At 41.7% G+C, this 19,692-nt stretch overlaps 1 protein-coding gene across 3 annotated transcripts; it reads right to left on the bottom strand.

Moving 5' to 3' along the window:
- Nucleotides 1-63: 63 nt before the first annotated feature.
- On the bottom strand, nucleotides 64-19,238 carry gigyf1a (GRB10 interacting GYF protein 1a). Of its 3 annotated transcripts, none has more exons than XM_026298651.1 (25): nucleotides 19,016-19,238; nucleotides 14,672-15,301; nucleotides 14,504-14,567; nucleotides 12,010-12,139; nucleotides 11,643-11,738; nucleotides 11,386-11,503; nucleotides 10,601-10,709; nucleotides 10,026-10,225; nucleotides 9,082-9,335; nucleotides 8,881-9,001; nucleotides 8,538-8,720; nucleotides 7,343-7,497; nucleotides 7,031-7,199; nucleotides 6,655-6,878; nucleotides 6,133-6,233; nucleotides 5,886-5,986; nucleotides 5,695-5,768; nucleotides 5,426-5,563; nucleotides 5,126-5,341; nucleotides 4,780-5,000; nucleotides 4,488-4,645; nucleotides 4,132-4,295; nucleotides 3,427-3,471; nucleotides 2,732-2,876; nucleotides 64-1,954 (listed from the first exon to the last, which is right to left on the bottom strand). In XM_026298651.1, the coding sequence occupies exons 3-25, from the start codon at nucleotides 14,536-14,538 to the stop codon at nucleotides 1,887-1,889; spliced, it is 3,225 nt and encodes a 1,074-aa protein (XP_026154436.1). In that variant the 5' UTR covers nucleotides 14,539-14,567; nucleotides 14,672-15,301; nucleotides 19,016-19,238; the 3' UTR covers nucleotides 64-1,886. The 3 variants fall into 3 exon arrangements, with proteins under 3 accessions (XP_026154436.1, XP_026154438.1, XP_026154437.1); XM_026298653.1 differs by having other exon boundaries at nucleotides 6,712-6,878; XM_026298652.1 differs by having other exon boundaries at nucleotides 9,082-9,311.
- Between the last annotated feature and the right edge of the window lie 454 nt (nucleotides 19,239-19,692).

Raw genomic sequence — 19,692 nt, 5'->3', positions numbered from 1 at the left:
GCACGGGTTCCTTGTCTTTTTTTTTTTTTTTTGGAATACATTCAATATTTTCTTAAGAAAAAATAATACACACACTTCACATGGCGATAAACAAAAATGAAAAACAAATTAAGGGAAAAAAAAAAAACCACACACACACACACAACAAAAATAGCAGCCCCAAGTGCTCGTTATCTTAGTCCAAATACTTTTTAAACTTTGTATATAATGTATATATTTATATATATATTTTTCATTAAAAAAGAAAACTCGTCATTATCAAACTGCAACAACGAATAGGTAACACAATATGCTAACATTTCATGCACCGTTCTGTGCACTTGCACATTAAGATGCTGTATTTTTTTTTTTTTTCTCCAGAGTCAGAAACTCGACACCTTTCATTCACAAGTTCGAGAGCTGACAAAAGGCAACGTGATCACACCCCAGGAAACAGACTGGATTAACCCTCTGATGGATCACCCCTAGACTGAACTAGAAATAGTTACGATATAAACTTACGTACTTTACATACACTGTGCTGAGCACTGACACACATCACACTCACTCTGAAAAAAGAGTTAATGTCTCAATGGCCACGCACCCTATCCAAGTTCTTAGGCACAAATGTGCATTCATACACATACAAAAAAAAAAAAAAAGCACATGTATTCAAAATAAGTACCTGTAGTCTTTCTATGAACAGTAAATTAAAACACACACACACACACTCTCATTCAGATGCACACAGCAATGTCCCTCATGATTTGCCCTGTCTGCTGGTCCTTGCAAGTCAACAGACAGCAGAGGAGCTAAGGGAAAGAAACTAGTGGTGGTCATCATGTGATGAGCGCAAAGCTGACATTTACAAATGTATGCCTTTCTATTCTGTCTATCTGGGGATGTAGAGCTGGTGAGAGAAAGGATGTGTTGTGCAGTTGCCCTCTCTCTCATTCATTCATTCACTCACTCACTCTCAAAACATAGATCAAGTCCCTATATGGAGAAGGGACACATATACATGCTCTCTAAACATGAGAATACAAAATTACCATTTGAAGAAAAAAAGACAAAATGGCCTCTTATGTTTCATACATCTTGGTAAGCAACAAAAGGAAAAAAAAAAAAAAACAAACATTGTGCAGACTGGTATATTACTAACACAAACCAACCATCACACAACAGTCACTCAGTCATTCATACACATTCACAAAAATATTCACTTCTATCACTAACCCCATTTGTTTTTTGTTGTTTTTGTTTTCTTTTTTTAGGCAAGTGCAAATCTTCAAGTTTTTTATAATCCATTTTTCAATAGCTTTACTTTTTATATAAACGTAAAAAAAATGCTAAACAAGAGAAATATCAACAGTGTTTGTCTTTCGAGAAAGGATTTGTTCTCTGATAAGGTTTCAACTAAAGGTCCCCCTGACTTTGAAAACTTAACAGCCTGACCATTCACCCCCACTGTTTCACCACCCCATTCCAGTTCCAACGCACATGCACATGGATAATGTGTATATACACACACACCATATGTGCACTGATGCCAAACACACACATGAAAAACAAAAAAGTTCAAATCCCATCTCAATAAAGTGCATTAGTTCAGTATAAGGTGCTTAATCTTTTGAGTGCCAGAGGATACCCATCTTCCTTTTAACTTCACCCCCCTCTCCCCTGCTCAAGTGATCAACTGGTGCAACAGGGAGCCCTTTTTTCTCTCCAGAGGGGAGGAAAGAGTGGGAGGTGCAGAACCAGGCACCTCCACACTGCACCTCCCATCATGCTCGCTCCCTTCCTAATCCCACCCCCCTGGTTCCCCCAGCAGTGCACATTCGTCATCAGGTTTGTCTGATTAAAAGACAGAAGGCCTCAGGTAGCTATTGCTGCTGCGCTGCGTCACATCAGTAATCCTCCACCATCTCCATCTCATTCAGGCTCAGACACTCGCCCGTGTTGTGGAATGAGTACCCTGCAGGGAGGAAGAGGGAGGGGCAAGGAGGACAGAGGGAAGAGAGGGAGAGAGCAGAGTAAGATCAGAGGGGGATGGGGCATGGGGGAGTTTAAAGAGCTTGCTTAAGACTGTATAGGCAGGGGAATGAGGATGCAGTTCAGCAACTGAGTCTGATTGTCTCATTTCACTAGCCCTACAGTTCTGGAAGAAGTAAATCATCACGAGCCATAAATAAGGTTTACTTTTATTTATGTCCAAAGATCTAAACCGGGTAGAGAAAATATGTTGTTTCGTAAGTATAAAGATTTGTAGAATTCAGCATGCAGACTGCTTTCTTTCCCCCAGTGATTTTTAAAACCTAAATGGCAAGGCTGCATATATATGACAGATTTACTTGACCCCGTGTTTCCACCTAGTTCAGAAGTGAGTCACATCCTATCCCTGTGTTTACACTCCAAACAGCTCACAGGTATATAAATTAACTTCAGACACAAACCTACTCTACAACACAGCAAACTCACCACCTGGAGTGGGTTCAAACAAGTTATCAGGAAGATCTAATACTTTCTGCTGCTGCCTCACAAAGCAGCACTTTTTCACTTGACTGGGACAATGACAGATTCCATTTGAGCTTGTTTTGTGACCAAAGTCTGTGTATTTGCTGGCAGTTTGAATATTGTATATTGCATTGTATTTATTCTAAGTTAGTCTTTTATTGATTCTGAGATTTACTTATGAGTTACAGATAAATGAAGTCAAAGGAAAGAGGTACGATATGTTGGTGAGGTCATGTACCTAAGATGCTCGGGTCAGAGTGCAGCATCATGGGCACTTTCTTCTTCATCTTTCCCCCCTGGTTGTCATAGAGACCAGCCTTGCCCATGTGGTTAGCTTGAAACATGGATTGCAGGGTGCTTGGATTCATACCTCGCATTGAATCCTTTAAAGGAGGAAAAAAAAAAAAAAAAATTAGTAAGGAGGGATGAATTATGGAGGCTGAACAACTGTCTGCCCATATTAACACAGTCAAATTAACACAGCTTTGTTTTCTTCTAGGCAAGGAAGATTTATGTCAAGCACTGTGGAACATTCCTTGTATTAGCAGCTGCTGTTAGAAATAAAATATAAACAGGAGACAAAGACACCTTTAAGTCCATGATTAGGTCTATTTATGCTCCCGCTTTAAGGGTATTATTGTCCAAGACTTGCAAAAGCATGACAATAAATTGTTAGTGTGCCATTGTATTGAGAGCATCACTGGTTTGTGTTGTATTTCCCATGTTACACTGGAATTCATATGAAACTTTATGCCCCTACTACTGGGATGCTGACATCTGTCTAAAAATGGATTGACATTCTATTGGCATTGTTTGGTTTAGTGTAAATAAGAAAACCCATTGCAATGAAGAGTTAACCTCATAGTAGTAGAATGGGATCTCTGTCGAAAACAGATAAATATTAATATGCAGAGTATACAGACTTGGGTTTACCTGCAGGGGGAAGTTCATGTTCAATCCAGCCACTTCTTTTGATAACTGGTAGAATAAAGAAGAGCACAGGAATGTATACAAGTTTCACTATAACCACAAACTCATTCTAAGCTCATTAGCATTATTTTTTTAATCAGTATCATAAGCTGAGTTAACAGTCACTAACCCTAACCCACTAAGTGTGTAAATTAAACACCACAAAAAAAAAAAAAGCACACAAAGTACTTAAAGTCAGTTTGCAGTTACTTAAAATACTATAAGTGTTACAGCATGGCACATTTGCTTTTATGTCAATTTAATAATTTATATCTTTGGGAATAGATTATGGAAACTATGTGTTTGGGCAGTGAATGAGAACTGATAAGAACGCAGACAACAGCTTGGAGCATTTGTTCCTTTCCTAATTTTTTGGTGGATCCAAACAAATTTCTTAAACTTTCGCAAAAGCTTAATAACTGCACCTATAAATATATAAGTTACAGCACCATATCTTTATTCAATGGTGTAACTTTTCATCTCCTATAATGTATGAAATTTAATCACTGGGCTCTGACAGCAGCGATCAAGGTGAAGACCTTCCTTGCTTCACATGAACAGAATGAAGTCTGTACTAAAGTCAGTGACTGTACTTGTTTTTTTTTTTTTTTAGCTCTGACCTCAGGGGGTTGTATTGTTAACTTAAAAACCTTTTGAGCTCAGACCCACCTGCTGCTGCTGTCTCTGTTGGTTGGCTTTCTGTTTGGCACGTCGCTCCAGAAACTGTTTGGCAAACTCTTTGGCTTCCACTGTGTCCCCTAGGTAGGACCGGATGAAGTCCAGCACTGCATAGGGAGACTCCACCTCCTTCAGATATGCCACAATTGTGGCAACTAAAGAAGACAATCAAAATGTTTAGCAGTGCCACAGTTGTGAAAACAGAGGCTGCAGTTCATTCCATTTTAAATACACAAATAATTATTAAATGATGTGCCATTTTAACACATAGCAACTGACTTCTCAAGGAGGGGTTGAGCTCTCCGCTCCCTTAACACTGTTTAAAAAATAAAGACTGAGCAGCCTACCATCCAGAGAGGAGGAGGAGTTGTTGGCAGAGGTGTTGAGAGCATGCAGCATCTGTTCACACCAGGTGGTGAAGCCATCCTGAGGCTTCATACCCTGCAGCAGCTTCAGTAGCTTCTCCTCCTCCTCTGTACGCTTACGACGCATCATGTACTGATCGCTGCAGAAGTCATTCAAGAATAAAAACATATTAATTATAGTGCACCACTGAAAGACATAAATTAAATCTGCAACATTATCTGCAGCAGTATTTTTAGTCCAGCATTCCTTTTTAGTTCATTTAATGTTACATGCCTGAGAGATGGGCTGCTGCGACTGTTTTTCAAGCCCATGTTGTTGTTGCTGTTGCCACGCAGGCTAGCCTGGTTCTTCACAGCCTCGTCCCACATGCCCATGCTGCCTGAAGAGCCTCCACTGCCACTCTTACTGTCCATGCCACTAGGCCCGCCCCACATACCAACACTGTCCGCCCACTGCCCCCCCATTGAGGAGCTCCCAATCGACATGCCTGAGTGCTGGAAACAGAGAAATAAAACAGGCATTATTACAACTGACAATATGCAATTTTCTATATCCATTTCCCACAACATGCTAAAATTATCTCAGTATGAAACCACACAATTACGTAATTGAAACTCACGCGGTCTCTCTGCTGTTGGGCTCTCTGCTGCTGCTGTTGCTTCAGAAGCCTCTCTGTCTCCTGCTGCATTTCCAGTAGTGCCAGAGCTGGGGGCTTTCCTCCCTTTGTAAGCCCAGAGGAGGAAGCCCCACTCCAGCTTGAGCCACCTGCCCCAGGACCCTGCTGCTGAGGGGCCTGCTGCAGCAGCTTCATGATCAGTTCCTGCTGCTGACGGCACTACAGGAAGAGACAGTCAAGCCTTAGTAGCTGTAATGCTCATTGATTAGTGAGGGAGCAAAGCCACTGAAAAGCATGTCTCACCTGCTTGCGCCTGAAGAGCTCCTCCTCCTCCCTCCTCTTCTGCTCCTCCTGTTGCCTCCTCTTCTCCTCCCTCCGCTTACGCTGCTCCTCCTCCTCACGCTTCGCCCTGAGTTCAGCGTCTCGTCTCTCCTGCTGGAGCTGAAGGTGAAATAGCAAAACAATAACAGACGCACTGCCAACTTTTGTTTCACCAGCAATAAAAATACATGTTTTAGTTGAAATTTTTCTAATTTTGTATTCTACACTGACATGCTGATGACTTTGCCCACCTTTTGAAGCTGTTCGAGAGTTGGACCCTGAGTAGAAGGATTCATTGTTATGTCCCAAAGACTGGCTTCACCGCCTGCAGAGAAATGAAACTTGATTATTATTGCCACACAAGATACACCTCCTGCTGATGTATTTTCACTGCAAATCTAAATGTGTGTATATGGACAACCAGCTGCAGTGTAGAAAGTACCTGATGGCTGTGAAGCTGAGGTATGCATGTCCCACATGGACCCTGTATCTGGCACTGACATCGACCTATTCATCGAAGGCATCATACCCTGCTCACTGCACCTGCAATACATAAGCAGCAAAACCCAACATGGAAATCTGGGTCAATAGCCAACCACTTCTTCCTATGTAAAACAGCAAACTAAGATCATATTCATCTACATTACAAAAGGACACCAAGTAGAAAGTACAACTACCGACAGACCCACCTGTTAATGAGCTGGAACAGCTGCTGCTGTTGGAGCTGTTGATAAAGAGCTGCTGCTGCCATCTCCTGTTGCTTTTTCAGGCGCTCCTGGTCCAGGTTTCCCTGAAAAGTAGAACAAGAACACCAGTCAGTACAATGCATGCTTAATCTCAGGATACCAGTTACCCACACAAAGCTTGTTAAGTCTATACAACTTTGCTTGAGGTATGTTTTTCAATGGCATTAACACACCACCATTTAATTTAAACACAGAACTGACAATTATTTGTAACCACAGACACCAGAAACTAGTCTGCAAACACTTCCCTCTGAATACAGAGATCTGCTGAACAAAATACAAAAGCATGTTTTGTGTCATATGAAGTGTGGTTAACTCAGAAACAATACCTCATGTTGTCTTTTAATTTAAACTTATTTTGAAATTAATTTGCATTTTCTATTGCTGTAACCTATCTCGATCAATTTTCCCTCTTCTGAGCATCTTCCCCTCCCCATCATCTATGTTGGCTGAGCTCTGACTCACAGTCCCGGCGGGCCCCCGGGTGGGCTGCGGGCGCTGCGTTGGTGGTGGCTGTCTCACCAGCAGGGGCGGCGGAGAGGGACCCGGGGCAAAGGGCACACGGCCCCACATCTTGATGACGTCGCCCAGGGGCTGGAAGCCCTCGTCGCAACCCCGCTTCACCAGCAGGGTCATGGTGAAATAGCCAGCCTGGAACCATTCGCACATCTCCACTGTGGTGAACGGACCTGGTGGTGGACAGGAATAGAGTGACAGAAGTTCTTGGCTTTCTGTACCTCAATCAACTTAGTTCAGACAACAGATTACTATAATCCAGCCCAGGAATAAACTTAACTCTATGGTTTATACACGGTATATAAATTCTAGGGTATGACTGTACCCTGGATCTCTCCCTGTGGGTCCTTGTAGAACCACTTCATGGCAGCCTCATGAGTCAGGGGCAGAGCGGCTGCTGTGTTCCTGCTCTCCTGCTGCTGCTGCAGAGCCTGGGTGAAACACTCCTCTTCTAAAGATGTGTCTTGCAGTGATGCCACCATCTTCTCTGCCTCCTACATGAATGTGCACATATGTACACGCATGGGTTCATTGTTTAATCAACTTAAAACATCTAGAAAACTCATCAGAAAAATGTTATTAGGTATATAGATATTTGTGAGGCAGCAGCTTAAAAAGCATTTCCTGTTGTTCCAACCTGCTGCAGGTGCTTCATGCCTTCATCGTCCTCAGTGTCTCCTCCAGATGGAGGGAGGAGAGCAGCAGCAGAGGAAGGGGGTGGGGGAGGCAGACTGGAGGAGGTGGGGGCGCTGGGACTCAGCTGGGGCTTGGAGCCTCCTACCGGAGCCACATCTGACACAAAAACAAAAAGAAACATTTGTAAAACAATGGGACCTATTTTTAGTATATCTATTTATGGGATAGTAATGCTGGATGCGTGTGGGGGGGGGTTGTATCAGATACAAAGCCACTGACTTTGTATCTGATATGACAGGAACAGTGGGTTCAGTAAACAAGATATTAAATGACTGGGGCTAAACATATTGTATATCAAACCAAAATATCAACATGGGTGAATTTCCTCACACCAACACCCACACGCGTACACAGACATAGTGCTACCCACTAAAAGGACTAAATTTAACAGGTCAAGAGTTCTAAAGTAACAGAGTGAGGAGAAGACTGTAAGCTTTAAATTGGGATCAGTAATTTCAGGAAACATATGTTGATTTGATAGTGAAAGAACAATTTATTCACATACAGAGTTTCTCAAATTAACATCTACTGTAGGTTCTGTCTAGCAAATAATTATTTCTCAGTGGCTAATCGATTGTAATGGTTGTCAGTGGCCGTTTTACATAGAAAACCCCTACATGGCAGAAAGGTTGACAAAAGAAACTGATATTTGCATTTAGCACTTGATGTAGTCGGACACCTTCAATTAGCCAGCACCCTGTCCACCTTCAATACCATGATTGAGGTGAGACCTTTGAGCAAGGCATCGGACCCCCAACTGCTCCCCGGGCGCTGCAGCGCTGGCTGCCCACTGCTCCGGGTGTGTGTGCACTGCTGTGTGTGTGCGTGCACTGCTGTGTGTGTGCGTGCACTGCTGTGTGTGTGTGCGTGCACTGCTGTGTGTGTGTGCGTGCACTGCTGTGTGTGTGTGCGTGCACTGCTGTGTGCGTGCACTTTGGGTGGTAATGGAATTTCCCCATTGTGGGACTACTAAGGGTAATAACGTATGCAGTTAGATGTTCAGTATCTCAGACAAAACATAAATCTACCTAAATCTATAAACAGGCACATGAGAAATACTATGACTGACCGAATCTTTTTGTTGTCAGTAGCACAAAATACTTTATTTAGTTAAGGAGATTTTGAAGCAGACATACCTTCAGCAGGCATGCTGTTGGCCTTGACAGGGTGACTGCTGTTCAGCTGACTGCTATCCACCAATGAGCCTGCATTGCTGGGTTGGGGCTCCAGGGATGGAGGGGTACAGTGTGTCGGAGGAGAAGAGGAGGGTGATGCTGGCTTTGCCTCACCATCAACTGCAGACCCGGCTTCTTTACTCTCTGTGACAAGACAGAAATAAGAGGAAAAAAACATTAAAACAAAAAGTAAAATAAAATGATGGGAAAAAAATAAATTCCTCCTTGGCGAGTGACAAGCTAAGAACAAGATGCACATTGATTCAAAATGATCAGATCAATAGATATTAGGGTTTTTCCTCACCCTTGTCTTTGTCTGCATCACCACTGTTCCTGTCTGGGTCAGCAAAGCTCTCCTCCTCTTCCTCCTCTTCTATCCCCTTAAACTCCAGCTCCTCCTCCAGGATTGTCTCCTTACCGCCCTTCTAAAAGAGGACAATCAGGAGAGACCGATATCATGAAAATGTCAATGCAACCAAAATAAAATAACTAAATAAACACAAACCTTCATAGGCATGAAAGCACCAGAGGAGTCAAAAGTGCCCATCTCCCCATCCTCCTCATCTGTACACCACTCAGGCAGGCCATCTCTATCATCCTCTAGTCCCTCATTGCCTCCGTGTCGGCGGCCACCTCCGTGACCCTCAGCGTCCCGGAAGTCAAACTCAAATTTCCTCCGACGACTTTCACCTGGACCACCATGGTCCCGCCAGCCTGCTGAGCGAGGGCCACCATCTGACAGAGAGAAAACATCGACCACTGTCGATGGTGAATCACTGTCTGGTGAATATTCTCTCAAAAGCAGTTATCAGAATAGTCATCAAAATATTGCGAAAACAGAGCAGGTCCCAACTGCAGAAATGAGACTTCATAAGAGAAGCAGATTGCCAAGTTGCAGTTATGTTGTTAACTCTTGGGATATGCTCACCTTAAAAGTTAAAGTTAAAAGTGAGTTTAACCATCTTGTTTGTAGAAGGTCATGCAGCCTCTTAAACCTCAAACTAGTGGTCTTTAGAAACTCTGGGAGCCTCACAGCGCCACCCTGCTTCAACCACCACTAGATGTCACTAAAGCTGCTGTTCAAGTTGGACCTTTTACTAATTACATACAGAATCCAACAGGTCAGTTTACACAGATCATTTATTTCCTAATGTACTCCAGGTCTAACATAGGCTTATAGCCAGTCAGCTGGATGAAAAAAAAAAAGTTGTTTACTGATAGAAATAAAGTGAATTTAATGTATGAATTGTTATTAGGCTCGTTTTGATAGCGCACTAAGAAGTGCAGCCATATAAAGATTAAAACAACAGTTAACTCTGGTCCAATGAATAAAATCATTAACAAAATGTGCAATGCGTGCGTGTCAGTCATGCATTATAAAAAGCTTTCATTTTTAAAATAAACAGGGTTTTGAGGCAGTGCTACAGATAATGTTTGTATTCATCATACCATCCCTGCGGGGTCCAGCAAGTCTCCAGTTGTTGCCTGGTTCCCCCTCATCCTCCTCTTGCTCCTCCCGAAGGGTGCGCCAGTTATCGCTGTCAGCCCTTGTGTACTCCTTCCTCCCTGGACCCCCGGGACCTCCTGACTCTTCAAAGCCAGGACGTCCCACCTCCCGCCGCAGTGGCTTCTCAAATCGGCGCTCACCCCTGAGGAAAGGGAGGAAATGCAGAGAACTTATATCAATTAAGTGATAAACAGGAGAAAACAATCTCAAAACACCAAGTTGTTTTTATCCCAGAGAAACGTATCCAGCTAAAACATGCATCTTATCATGACCTGATACCAGTCTGTGTATTGTATCCAGCCCCATGTAGAAAAACTAATGCAGGGATCCAACCCATAGTTAAGTTCAGTTTAAGCACAAAAGCCTCCTGCATAGGAGCAAAAGCTACAAAACTACCAGAGCAGATTATAGAGTTGATTGCGCTGGATGACAGCAGTGAAGATTTTTACCGTGCCCTGGAGCCATAAATTATTTGACATTGCCTGCATTTTAGGTTGTGTGTGCTGGGTTTTCATACCGGTCATCCCAGCTCTGGCTGCGGTGTATCTCCCGGACGTTGCGGCCGAAACCCACCTCCGCATCTTCAATACTTCTTTGGTAGAATCCACCTTCACCACGACCTCGTCCTGATTATAAGACAGTACAGACAGTGTATATTTAATATCATCTGAATGTGAGCATTTAACAGCCCTCTGACCCTGTTTTGCTCACTTTCAATAGCCTAATGTGCTCTGAAGTCTAATGAACTACTTACAAAGTACTTTTATAAAATAAAATGTCTAGAACCACTAATGAATTAGTCTGTATTTCCTTCAAGCTGCCCACAGTCTCACACATACACACAAAACACATTATGAAACCCACACAGCATCATCCTATTTAGTTGTTTCCTTGGTTGTCCTGCACTGGACAGCTAGTGTTTACCTTGGCTATTCATGTGCACAAAGTGCTGTGTGTGCACAAGGTGAGCGCATGAGCCTAGTGGTTTTGGACAGGTGTGGCTGGACAAAAGCAGGACTATTTAGACAGGCCAAGATGACGTGTGCTGCATCAAGATGGTCAACGAAAAACAGGGAAATAAACAGTTGAGTGCCTGGCTTGAATAAACTGTTTTCTTTCCCTGGATAACAGCCACTGTAGTGTCCACCATGGCCTTTGGGCGGCATTTATGTTACTGTTGGACTTTGTTTTAGTGCATGTGGTTGTGGATTTATTGTGAGTGCACTTAGATTGAATCAATGCTGTACTTTGTTTGCTGCTGTTTCTCTTCTAATGGCTCTTTTTTTGGCCTTCAGTTTTTACCTCGACCGCCTCGTGTGGCCCCTCGTCCTCGGACCACACCAGCTGGGGCAGCCCCTCCCACCCCTTTTCCCATGAGCCTCAGCACCGCCACACTATTCACAGACATGGAGAAGTTCCTCTACAGAGAGAGAATGGAAAGAGCAAAAGGGAAGAATGTAAGGAATGTGAACTCACAGCCACATCTCTTAACCAACAGAACCACTCGCTTCTGCATTGGCAGGTATCAGTGTATTTGTGAGCATATGTTTGTGGCAGACCTGCTCCTCCTCAGTGAGAGGCACTAGTGCCAGTGGCTGCATGGGCTCATCTTGCAGAATAGCAGCAAACTCCTTATCCTGCATGTCCTCTGGGACCTAAAACCAATAACAACAGGTGCTTTAACACATGAAAAACATCTTTTAAAACCGTGACTTCACATAATATTCAACCAAGTAACAGTTACTAATTTTTTAATCAATACCCACAATGAGGCAAGTAAATATCAACTTTAAAAGAAACATACATGCAAGTGCTGGATCACCATTAGAACCAATGACATCCTCAACCATGCAAGAACACTAAAGCTTATTTCTCTTATTCCATGATTCATACAGTCCTGCGAGAAACTGAAGTTTTCCCACCAACCTTGTTGTCTTTGATATAAAGTGCTAACATCTCCTCTCGGCCGTAGCGGTACTCGGCCAGCTTGTACTTTGGCATGGCGGGGGAAGGAGGGGGGGAAGTTACACTCCCCCCACTGGACAGTGCACGGAGCCTGTGTGACAAAGAGTTCAGGAATCATTAGGATATTGCATTTTCACAGACAATAATACAAATTACAAAGTGGAAGGCAGGACATGGATGTAATGTTTTCTGTTTTAGCAACTTCAGAGAATAGTGTGAATGACTACATTCCTCCACAAATAAACCAAAATCAATTAAAACTAGTAAACAAAGCTGCTGCTCAGGGCACTGTTTCAATAGAAATATGCTATTCCACGATTACAGACCGAACCTTGAAACTACATTTGCAGCATTTTAGCTCAACTTGAGCTGAAATACAGTGTAGGGATATTAATAATGTGATGTAAATTCCCCTCTTGGCACAAAGTACAAAAAAAGAAAGCATTATTGTGAAACTGTGATAGAATTCCCAGTAATCTGAAATAAAGAAATATATCTTATGGCATCCATCTTGCAGAAGGGAAAAAAGTATTTACTAAATGTTCTGTAACAAATCACCCATCTTCCTACACAGGTCCCCCCGAATACACTTGGCTCAACACAGATGATATATTAGCTTTCCAATCTCAAAATTTCATTTTAAAAAGCTATTACTAGCAGGCCAGTTTCCAATGCCTGCTGTTTAACAATGGCTCTATTCACATGCCTCTACAAAGAGTGTCATTGACTCATAGCTTCACATCAAAACCATATGCAAGTCAATAGATGTGTAAAAGGTAAAAGGAAGGCATCATGAAAGACCAGCTGGCAGCATGTGGCGTATCAAAGAGGGTAAAAATAAGCGGTGCACCCACTAATACGCATAATAAGAAAAGAGCTGAGGAAATAGGCCAGGGGGTGGGATACTTTTCGCATATTTGTATCCGCTTCATTTGTACTTGACTTCACCAAATATATTCTCTACATAAAAGGATAAACGTACAATCTAAAATATTTCACACTTAAATCTATAATGTTCACACTCTTGTGTGAAAGAGTTAAACAGACTACAAATCTAAATGCGGGACAGCGTGTTTTCACTTTGAATTCTACCACGATGACTAACATACTTGCCGACTCTACTGCCAACAAAACCTCAAATGGTCTAAATATTTTTGTCATGCTAACAGGCTTTAAAGGTCTTGTAAACATGCTGGCCAGACGGATGCATGTAGGGAGCACACGAACTGAGTGCTATACAGCTATATTAAAAGGGTAGAAGGATAAGAGTGGGCTCGAAGGGCCACTGAGAGGAAAGCAGCTGCAGATGTGTAAAGAGAGAAATATTCGGCGAGGCTGGCACTGCACCAAGAATGCACACAGCAGTCACAGGCCGTTAGAGATGGAGAGCTACCAAACTGGAGACTACCCCCCCTTAATCGCTACACAAACATTCACTGCGGAGAAGGAGAAACAGCAGAGGTACAGACACAAATGGACACTGCTGCAATGTCTACATTTTAACTTCAGGTTAAACTGTTCTGCCAGTTAGTGAAGCAAAAGAAAACTGTTTTTAAAGCCACAACTAATTTTCATGCGCCAACACACTGAACTTTAGACCATTAATGTTACTTCCATGTAGATAGTTGCAGTGATTTACTATTACAAATTTCTCTTTTGATGGCTGGGTGTAAGGACAGTGATTCTTAGTCCAAAAAACTGTTGCAACTAAGGCTTGTTTCCAGAATTGTTTAACCTGGTAAGTATTTTCTTGGTTAATAAAGTTGGAAAAAGTACAGCATTTCGTAGAGCCCAAGTCGACATTTTCAAATAGCTTCAGTCAAACACCTAAAAATATTGTTTACACTATGATTTAAGGCAAAGGGAAGTACAAATGATCAGCTGGCATGAGCAAATATTTGGTGATTTTGCTCAAAACTCGCAATCACTACCAAAAAAGTTACCAACTGACTCTGGGAAATGACAACTCAATTCTTATTCACAAATATGAGCAATATGTCCATTACATTTGGTATAGATGAAACTGATGTGCAAAGGTTGATTCTGAATGTGATACCCATATTACAAATTATCTCATAAAATGGGCAAATTGTTATAAAACAAAGACCACATTCAAGAAGGCTATTTGCCAACTCGATATAATAGCACAATGTCCAGATCCAAGCCAAGATTGTTCTAAACCAACACAGAAAATCCCAAAAATGTGCAATAGGAAGTTTGAAAAGCCACAGTTCTATGGCAACTGAGTGACCTGATGAAGACCAGGTGGTTAGGTCAAAAGGAGAAACTCTGAATGAGAGCAATTTAACTTTGTGTTAAGTCTTAAAATTTTCAGTGTTGCCAAATTAATGAGTGATCCTAAGTTTTATGTTTTCAGGACATCATTTTTGTGCATTCGGTAAAATACTGAAACGCCATCTAAAAACGAAAACTAAAAAGCCATCAGATCAGTTACCATTCTGGGCCGAAGTTAAGAGTCTCAGCAGTCATATTCCTCACGTCCACACAGAACAGAGTATCTGAGAAGAGAAACAATCAGCGGTTTTAGTTTTTGCAAGGAAAAAAAAAAAAACATATCTTGTTAAAATAAAATATTAAATAGATGCACTGACAGTTGTCTTACCCTGTCCAGATGATCGGAGCAGGCTGGACTGGGCTGGACCAGGCTAGAGCTGGCTGGCTTTAGTTAGGCTTAGGTGACTAGAAGGCTGAGTGGTGCTTAAGCTGTGGTCACAGAGCTCCCCAAACACACAGACACACTGAAGAAGAGAATAGCTGCCAGTTTCAGGTGCTTGAGGAATACCAGGTTATAAGGTCCTAACTACGTAAGGAAGGAGGTTTGACGATAGTTTGGAGAATGGAAGCTCCTGCTACTCACAGCCGAAAAAGGTTGTTAAACATAAAAAAGGAAACAAAAAGAACCTTGGAAATCGACAATGGAACAAAATAAAACACTCTTGCTAGTAATATCTTCTTTTTTTTTCTTTTTCTTTTTTTTAATACAGCAGTTATGTCTCACATTAAAGTTAAAAATATGAAGTGATTCATCAAAAAAGGTAACGCAGGAACAAAATAACAGCCAAAACGATGAAACAGGCTGCTGGAACAGCTGCCAAGAGCAGACGCGACTCGCACTCCTCTTCTCCTTTCTCTCTCTCCCTCCGTGCCTTTTCTCTCTCGCTCCACTGAAAAGTGGATTGACGGAGACCCTCCAGGTAACTCCTTTATTTCCTGTCCTCCACCCTTTGCACCACTGGGGGGGGAAAAAAAAAAAAAAAAAAATTTGAGAAATGGGACCAAGGAAACGAACAAAAGGAAAAATATGTTAGTGCACACGTTAAATGAACTACATTTGATAGCAAAGGAATTGTAATTTGATTTTTCTGCTAGATAGCCGTACACACTGTTTATGCAGTGTGAAAGATACAGTCACACTGAACTGAGAGAATAACACTGGTAGCTGTTCAGTGAATACATGAAATGGCAAGTTGTTTGTAGTCTAGTGCTCAAACATGACCCAAAGTTTCTGCTGCTCACAGGAGATTTTTATTTCAGTCTATTTCAGTAATGTTGTGATCCAGCAGCTTTGAAACCATGCAGCTGGGATAGCTCATGAAAATGTCATGGAAACCAAAAAAAAAAATGCAAGCAAATAGATTTAAACAATTAATGCTGACAGATGCATGTGACACCCCTATGGTATTAACAGTGCATCTTTGTATTTCTACATTTATAGATTTTTACTGTCATGACATATGACATCAGTTACCAGTGAAAGTCATGCCAACGTCTTTAAATAATAACACACACCTTATTTCCTACTTTTTACCATCATAAAGACTGTTAATTTTCCACTTACTCTCTTGTACTAAACCGCTAGACCAACACCACCTCAACTCACTAAACTGAAGAGGTGATTTAACACAGCTGCTGGAGGAGATGTGGTATCATATTCAACCCCACTGATATCATGTTTTCCCAGCACCTTCTTGCATTAGATTATTACAGAGTTCTGTTGGACTTATGAGTATCAGTTTAATATTTATTTTACAATGTGCTCGACATCAGTCTAATGCAAGAACAAAAAGAGCAACTATCTAACACTACAAACTCAACAGTCTCAACTAAAAATGAATCATAGAACTGGCAAACAAAACATATGTACATATGCATCCGAACTCTTTGACCTTAAGACAAATGGTGACGTAAATAATATGGTACCATCATATTTTAACAGCTGTACCACCACAGAAGTGAATGCAATATTCTCTTACTCAGGAATGGCTGATACGGTAATGGACCACAGAGAATTGTTTATGGTCAACCATTTAAACTGTTCTATTACAGTTTTCTAGCCACAGTAAACCATTGTGTACATTTTTACTGAAAATTACCAGAACTCCTTAAGGTCATACCTTCATTCTGGTATTTTTTCAGGTATTAAGGATTTCACCATTATCACCTATGTCTCTCATGAGTTTGAGCCACCACCACACAATCAAAGTCTCACAGGATCTGCCGATAAAAGAATTATTTTACGCTGATTAAAATGCTCCTTGAGAAACATAAGCTAGCTAAGCGAGGTAGTGAGAACTTCTAGGTACTGTAATCAATGCCTTGGCCCCCTGGTGGCAGTAAGATAAATTACATACATTAATTTTATTAACAGATTTTAACATTATTTCCATTTTGAGAAATGCAACCAATAAGTAGTCCCAGGCACTTCAAACTTTAGGATTAGAAAACAATAACTAACTGTCCAACCTACAAATGGACACGTATCACACCAGCCAAGTACCATGTTACTTCTGATTTAACTTCCTCATGCTGAATAACAGTTTTGTGCATGTGAAGAAGTCTGGGGAAAATTTCTACAAAAACAAACACCGACTGAACCCATAAATACATAATTCTCAATGACACATATAACAGAAATGTACATGTAAAATGTCAATACACCCAAAAATCTAGAAAGTCCAAAGATACATTTCTGTCCATATCACCCAACCCTACAACAATACAGTTAGTGGTCTCTTATCGCACCACACACAGAATAACCAGAAGGCCCTCTGCATGTTGCAACAGTAAAATTAGCGTTCTAAGCAAACTGGGCACTCACTAATGTCATGTTATAGCAGCATTTTGCAGGTTCTCTTAAAAAACAAACAAAAAAAAAAAACTTTAACGATAAAAGTATTGCCTGTTTAAGACAAACCTAATACCTTTACTGATAATACTTGTGGATTTTGCTGTTTACTGCCAGTGTCTGCAACTCCAATCCACAACTCCCTGACAGTGACCTGTTCTCATCCAATGCTGGTGGTACAGGGGGGGCCCAGTCTTTATTTTTTGCTGCTCTCACCCACACTACTCATGGTTTGCTGCCTGCCCTTTATACATTCTTTATCTTTGCATTGTATACTCATTTATTTTCTGACTGAACAAGGTTGAACACACCCACACAACACATGGAAGCCTCTTGTACATTACAAACACTTATACTCTTATGCTCCTTTGAAAAGGTCCTGTGTCTGTTTTGGTCTTCCATGTCTTAACTTTGTTAATGTAGTAAGATTTGTGTTACAATTTAAAAAAAAAATAAAATTCTGCAACTCATTTTGTCTTACTGGGAAAGACAAAATGAGTTGGTATTAGGTATTTAATGGAAAATCCACTAACATGACCAGTTGAGTACCTCAATAGTCTACTTTCTAGAAACTTATAAGGATATTTAATAAAATAAACAGCTGCATCGATATGACCTGAAGCCATGTCACACTCCGTAGTAATTTAATGACAACTCTCATGGTTAGAAATTTGGGGAAAGGGTCCTCATGAAGGGATTGAATTGTTTCCATCACACCTCAGGTTACCACAACTGATGATCTCTCTAAGTCTATTAATGAAAATGTCTCAAACATCTGAGAACATTTCAATACTGGTAATCCTATTCAAAGTAATGTTTGGTGTTGAGTAAACCCTTTGACTTTAAAGGATAACAAGGACTATTATTTAAAGGTCAATTTAAAGGAAACTAAGAACACATTTAACGTTTGGATGCATTTATTTAGGCACTTATTTCTGCGTTTTTTATAATGACAATTATGGTGAGATCATTTTAACAGTGGAAGATAACAACAACTAAGAAACTTAAACATATCTAAACATCCTGTGGTTGGTTTTGATTTATTAGATTACAAGCCTGCAAACCTCAACAGGAAAAGCATATAGCTGCATCTTTAGCGTCAATCTTAGCATTAAGAAAACTCTAGTGAGGTCAAGCAGGGATAACCCTGCTTGCAGAATATGAAAATTATTATTCATTTAAATATTTGCAAATGCTATCAAACCGTGGCGGGATTCAATGCACACTGTAAATGTGTACCAAAGCTGCTAGTAACTTCACCAAAGTGAACAAAGCTACACTGTCTGGTCGTAAAGATGGCTAACATATACACAAAACAGCTCGGGCTGACATTAGCGGAGCCTCGGCTACAACATTACGTTTCTAAAGCCAGTTACACAAATGTCCATGTTGTGGAAACGGAAGACGAATCAGTCGGTACAAGAGCATTTAATGTGGTGCTTTACTGCCTAACAGAGATTGTTGGCTAGCCTGAGCGCAGCGTAAAGAAAGCGTTGATCGTACAGGCCTCGTCGGTTCAAATGACACCAGATATGATGGCGGAGGGGGCGGAGTGTTGGAGTCAGACTCCCCGGCCTGCTCCGCCAATGTGCGGACGACCAACTCTACCCCAGTGTTGGTGACTAGCTACGGCTAATGCGCTGTAAACAAGACAAACACGCTGACGGAAAACAAAGCGCACAGCTGGAGCAGTGAAATGACTTACTGAAAGCCCTTTCCCCACCACAGATACATGTAAACAGTTCGAGCTGCAGGAGCCGACGCTAGCCTGCTAGCTCTGTTAGCCAGCTAGCTCAGCTGCAAAGAGGAACCACGGCTTACCTTCACTGTCTTTAGCTACCAGACTGGTTATCTGCACGATGTGTCTACGGCCAATATGTCGCATGCATTGGTCTCTTCAAACACTGTAAACGTATTCATTCGACAGAGTCGTACTTTGAGAAAGTCGTGTATTATTTATTGTATCTCCCCTCTCCTCCAACGGTCGCTGCTGCGTATCAGTGTGTGTCTGCTGCTCTTCTTGTTTGTGTTTCGGAAACATGGCCGTCCGCTGGATACCACGTGACTGGACATTGACAAGCGGCTGGCCAATGTTGTAGCAGGACAAACACACCCCTATTTACCAGCCTCGACTCTCCGATATGTGCTGCACTTTGCCACGCCGTTTTCAACCGGACCGGTCTAATTACTCAGGGAGCAGTCGAGGCAGTTTCAGCGTGAGATTGAATTAAAGGCGTACGTCGGACCTGCGAGCACCAGGCTGCTGCGTGTACTCACAGAATAAGGAAATCAACTCCCCGCGAAATAGTTTTCATACAGTCTGCAGTCAGTAGCTACATGCTTTGAATGCATAACCACACATTTTAACCTATTTGCTATTAATACCCTTAAAAGTGAGCTGAATGACTAGCAGGGCATGGTGAAGGGACTAGCGAACTGAGCATGTGCAGTATGTTAATGGCGGGTAATACCGGCTTTGTCCAGCAGAGGACGCTGTC

This window comes from Mastacembelus armatus, chromosome 18 (genome assembly GCF_900324485.2).
Source record: "Mastacembelus armatus chromosome 18, fMasArm1.2, whole genome shotgun sequence".
In the NCBI taxonomy this organism is placed as follows: domain Eukaryota; kingdom Metazoa; phylum Chordata; class Actinopteri; order Synbranchiformes; family Mastacembelidae; genus Mastacembelus; species Mastacembelus armatus.
Note: the sequence above shows the minus strand (reverse complement) of the source record. Positions and strands in the feature narration are given on the sequence as shown.